The sequence below is a fragment of the Borostomias antarcticus genome (genome assembly GCF_949987555.1).
Source record: "Borostomias antarcticus genome assembly, chromosome: 31".
NCBI classification, from domain to species: domain Eukaryota; kingdom Metazoa; phylum Chordata; class Actinopteri; order Stomiiformes; family Stomiidae; genus Borostomias; species Borostomias antarcticus.
Window position 1 is genome coordinate 4,888,357 of NC_140264.1, and position 5,163 is coordinate 4,893,519.

Genomic DNA, 5,163 nt, shown 5'->3' on the forward strand with positions numbered 1-5,163 from the left:
CAAACAAAAACACACACAATAACAGTATCCTCAAGATGTTTAACCGTTACATTTTACACACAAGCGATCAATCACAGAAATAAACACACAAGCGCACGCAAACACACACACACAAACAAAAACACACACAATAACAGTATCCTCAAGATGTTTTACCATTACATTTTTAACCAGTCTGTTCCGCGGGATCATGCATGTGTGTGTGTGTGTGTGTGTGTGTATGTGTGTATGTCGGGGGGGCCTCAGTAGCCGGACAGGGCTATGACGGTGGGGTAGCGGGTGCGGTGGGCCATGCACTTGTCCCTGTCGATGAGCAGCGAGTGGGTCTTGCAGGCGACGTCCTTCTCCACGGCCATGCGGCTCTCCTCCAGCGCCGCCAGCGAGCCCCGCGCCTCGGCCAGCTGCTGCCGGAGCGCCGCCGCCGTGCCCTGGATCTCCCCCACCTCCCCCACCAGGCTGGGGAGAGACGGAGGGGACGGGGGGGGGGGGAGAGAGGGTGGTGGTGGGTGGGGGGTCAGGGAAGGAGGGGGGAGAGAGGGTGGTGGTGGGTGGGGGGGGTCAACCATAAGGGGATGTGTACAATTTGCGAAGTGTGCGTTTGTGTGTGTGTGCGTGTGTGTGTGTGTGCATGTGCGTTTGTGTGTGTGTGTGTGTGTGCGTATGTGTGTGTGTGTGAGTACCTGAGCTGGGGCTGGTCTCTGCAGAGCTCCATGTGGGGTCTGTGTGAGCGCTGGTGCAGCCTGGACTCGGCCACCCTCATGGGGGCCTCCTTGTCATGGAGGGCCTGCTGCAGCGCTACTATGTTCCTCTCCTGGGCCCCGATCTGCTCCAGGACCTACACACACACACACACACACACACACACACACACACACACGCACAGGAATGAATACATAGAAAAACAAAAACAAAACACATGGAGAAGAACAGATGCTCTTCTGTCCGGTCGCTGACCAGGACCTGGACTGACCACCTGGACTCGCCCCCCGGGGGGGTCCGCTTGGATGGGACAAACGCAGGGGACAATTTCCACCGGCGACGCCCCCAAAAATTGCATGTGTGTGTGCTTGTGTGGCCGTGTAGCCGCTCACTGTGTGCAATGTGTGTGTCGCGCGTGGCCGAATAAAGATTTATTTAGGATTCTGACGAAAGACTTATTTTTATGTATCTATTTTCTGTTATTGTTTGGTATACATTGCATAGCTTACAAACCGTGAGAAGTGTGTGTGATATAGTTTATTATTGTTTATCGTTTATGGTGTCTTATAATCCCGTAAGGGATGGGTCCTCGGACATGACAGGAAAATAAATATTCATTCACTCATTCATTCACTCATTCATTCACTCATTCATTCACTCACTCATTCATTCACTCACTCACTCATTCACTCATTCATTCATTCACTCATTCATTCACTCGCTCATTCATTCATTCACGCACTCATTCATTCACTCACTCACTCATTCACTCACTCACTCATTCACTCATTCATTCATTCACTCATTCATTCACTCATTCATTCACTCATTCATTCATTCATTCATTCATTCATTCACTCACTAACTCACTCACTCATTCATTCATTCATTCATTCACTCACACGCCTACCTGTGCCAGGTGCAGCTCAAGCCGGACCTTGGCCTCGGTCATCTCCAGGCAGCGCTGGCTGAAGGCGCGGTCCACGCTGGCGCCCTGCGAGCGCAGGTCCTCGGCCGTCTCGTGGAGCAGCCGCTCCGCCAGCGCCCGCAGCTCGCCGCTCGCGCTCTCCGCCCCGCGCGCCGCGCGCAGGCCGTCCTGGGTGAACCGCGCCCACGCCTCCCGATTACACACCCTGGAGGGGGGAGGGAGGGATGGAGAGGGATGGAGGGAGGGAGGGAGGGAGAGAGGGATTTCATTTCATTTCAAACCTTTATTTATACTCGTAAAGCACTGAGGTTGGATGGATGGAGAGAGAGAGAGAGAGGGATAGATGGAGAGAGAGAGGGATGGATGGAGAGAGAGAGGGATGGATGGATTGAGAGAGAGAGAGGGGGATGGATGGAGAGAGAGAGGGATGGATGGATTGAGAGAGAGGGGGATGGATGGAGAGAGAGAGAGGGATGGATGGAGAGAGAGAGGGATAGATGGAGAGAGAGAGGGATGGATGGATTGAGAGAGAGAGAGGGGGATGAATGGAGTGAGAGAGAGAGGGATAGATGGAGAGAGAGAGGGATGGGTTGAGAGAGAGAGGGGGATGGATGGAGAGATAGAGAGAGGGATAGATGGAGAGAGAGGAACGGATGGATTGAGAGAGAGAGAGGGGGATGGATGGAGAGAGGGATAGATGGAGCGAGAGGGATGGATAGAGAAAGAGAGAGAGGGATGGAGGAGCGAGGGATGAATAAATGGAGAGAGGGATGGAGAGAGAGGGATGGATGAGAGAGCCAGAGAGGGATGGATAAATGGAGAGAGTGATGGATGAGAGAGAGGGATGGATGAGAGAGAGAGAGGGATGGATGGAGAGAGATTATGAGATGGTAGAGATTGTCACAGACACACAAGCTACTCACTAACACAATGATGCACAGTAAGATTAGACATGGCAGTCTGTGTGTGTGTGTGTGTGTGTGTGTGTGTGTGTGTGTGTGTGTGCGTGTGTGTGAACTCACTGGTCCTGTATATTAGCCGAGCTGGGATGGTGCTGTGTGTCCGTGCTCGTGTTGTTATAGCGACCACACTGGTCGTCAAGGCTGTAGGCCTGGTACTTATCTGACCAGTCCAGCTCCAAGGTCTGCTTGGCATCCCTGTTGCTCCTGACACACACACACACACACACACACACACACACACACACACACACACACACACACACACACACACACACGTCGCATTCATGTACGAAATGAAGGTTTGATTGACAAAACCAGCTCCTGGCTGTGTTATTCCTGTCACCGCTAGAGGGCGCCATGAGACCACGCTGTGGGACGCGGTTGACGTCATGACGTCACACTCACTTGATCTGACTGACGGCCTGGCTGAGGGTTCTCTTCAACAGGGCCTGGATGCTCCGGATCAGCTCCACCTCCTGCAACACACACACACACACACACACGCACACACACACACACACACACACACACACGCACACACACACACGAATAGGTCTATTAAGCGGCACAACACTTTAGTCTGCTGCAATATTGACGCCGTGAAAAGCAACAAGGTGCAATGACCGTTAGTAGCTCCTCCTCCACGCGGTCGTCCACCAGGTCCGGTCCCAGCCGCCGCTCCCGGCACGTCAGGTTATCGGTGGCGATGGCGAACGGGATCTCGCTGGCGTCCAGCGCCTTCTCCAGCCGCCTCTTCTGCGCCAGGAGCAGCTCCGTCTCGGCCGCCAGCCGCCCGATGTGCCGCTCCAGCTCCGACCTCCAGAAGTGGGTGTCCTGCAGCCGCTCGCCCAGATGCCGCGTCCCCTCGGCCTGCGTGCGCAGCGTCGCCGCCTCGGTGTCCGCGTAGAGGGTTTTGGACTCGTGGCGGATCCGCTCGGCGTCGTCCCGGTCGGTAACGGCTCGGTGGAGGAGGGAGTAGTTGTTTGAGTGCCATTCCTCCGGGGTGTACTTGGCAGAGCGGTATCCCGCGGTGGCCAGACCGGAAGAGGGGAAGCTCTCTCTAACCGTCGCCTCGGGGTCCTTCAGCGGGGGTGGCTGTCCGGCTTGCCTGCTGTCAAAATGGGGCCTCGGCACCAACACGCCTGAAGACATTTTTGTGTGTCAATGTTTAATGTGTTAAGTTAAGACACAAGTTTGAAAGTGTCAATGTTTTAAAGTAAGACACAAGTTTGAGTGTCAACGGACGAGCAGCAGGTAGAGAGACGGCTGGTGTGTGTGTTTGCTCTGCGTTGCCTGGATACGGTTTCCAAGGACGCGTTGAAACCGCGTGGACACGTGACGCGCGGTTCCAATGAGCACAACGCATGCGCACACACTGTATTTCGAGTAGTCTATAGCTTAAATAAAGCTTGGATACACACTGTATTTCGAGTTATAAACAAAGCTTGAATGCACACACAAACGACGCGATTCGCACTTGTCTTTTTTCTCCAATAACAGCACACTAGCTGGTCTGTCACCCGGGTGGGCAAATTCCTGTTGCTATGTTCTTCTTCCTACAGTAGTGTCCACATTATTTATTGACGTGATAACCTTTGCAGAGGAGTGGTTTAACAATTGAGGAGTAGCTTAATAATTGTTAGGCTGTCATTCACAATGTTGGCCATACAAATGCCTAGGCTACGTGAATAACGGGCATCATCCTATGTTGCACATTGCACAATTAAATGATAAGAATAAGAATATGATATATATATGTGTGTGTGTGTGTACAAAATGGACTACAACAATATAAGGAATAGGACTACAATATATATAGGCTACAAAAAGTGTAGGCCTATTCCTTATTATATTGTTGTAGTCCATTTTGTACATATATATATTACATATATATATATGTGTGTGTGTGTACAAAATGGACTACAATATGTACAAAATGGACTACAACAATATAATAAGGAATAGACCTATAATATATATAGACTACAAAATGGCCTACAACAATATAACAATAATCTTCTTAACTATGAACAAAATCATCTGGTGTATTTCCCCCATTTCCTCCCCAGATGTTTTTGTTCATATAATATAATAGTTATGAGGCACCTTGTGCAATTGATGTATCGTATATTTTGACCATAGTAATCACAGGTATATTGTAGTGAATTTCAAATGCACACACATGCTGTCTGTGACCAGTGTTTCAACTTTTTCTCCATTTATCCTGTAACACACATAGGAGTGAAAGCACGGGCCTAAACTGGCTTCAAGCCAGGATGCTAGGAGTCTCCTGTGTACTTGCGTACCAGGGAACAGAGTATCTCCTATGTACCTGTATGCCAAGTTTCTCTCCACACGATTTGGTATTTCAATAAGAGTACTGGTATTTAGGGAGTTATCCAACACACACACCGACACACAAACTTGCACAAAAATCTGCTTAGCTAAAAGGAAACATCTGGATTCTGGATTAATGCATGTCTTAATTTTTGATAAGGGAATGAAAAATAGGACTAACGTCAGAATGAGATCATTCATGGAAAACACCTCTTCATATAATCAGATGATATTGTG

At 50.2% G+C, this 5,163-nt stretch overlaps 1 protein-coding gene across 1 annotated transcript; it reads right to left on the minus strand.

The window, feature by feature from the left end:
• Positions 1–242: 242 nt before the first annotated feature.
• Positions 243–3,741, minus strand: tekt4 (tektin 4; the record flags this gene model as incomplete). Its single annotated transcript, XM_084460318.1, has 6 exons — positions 243–456; positions 681–835; positions 1,610–1,832; positions 2,650–2,793; positions 2,995–3,065; positions 3,214–3,741. The coding sequence occupies 6 exons, from the start codon at positions 3,739–3,741 to the stop codon at positions 243–245; spliced, it is 1,335 nt and encodes a 444-aa protein (XP_084316444.1).
• Between the last annotated feature and the right edge of the window lie 1,422 nt (positions 3,742–5,163).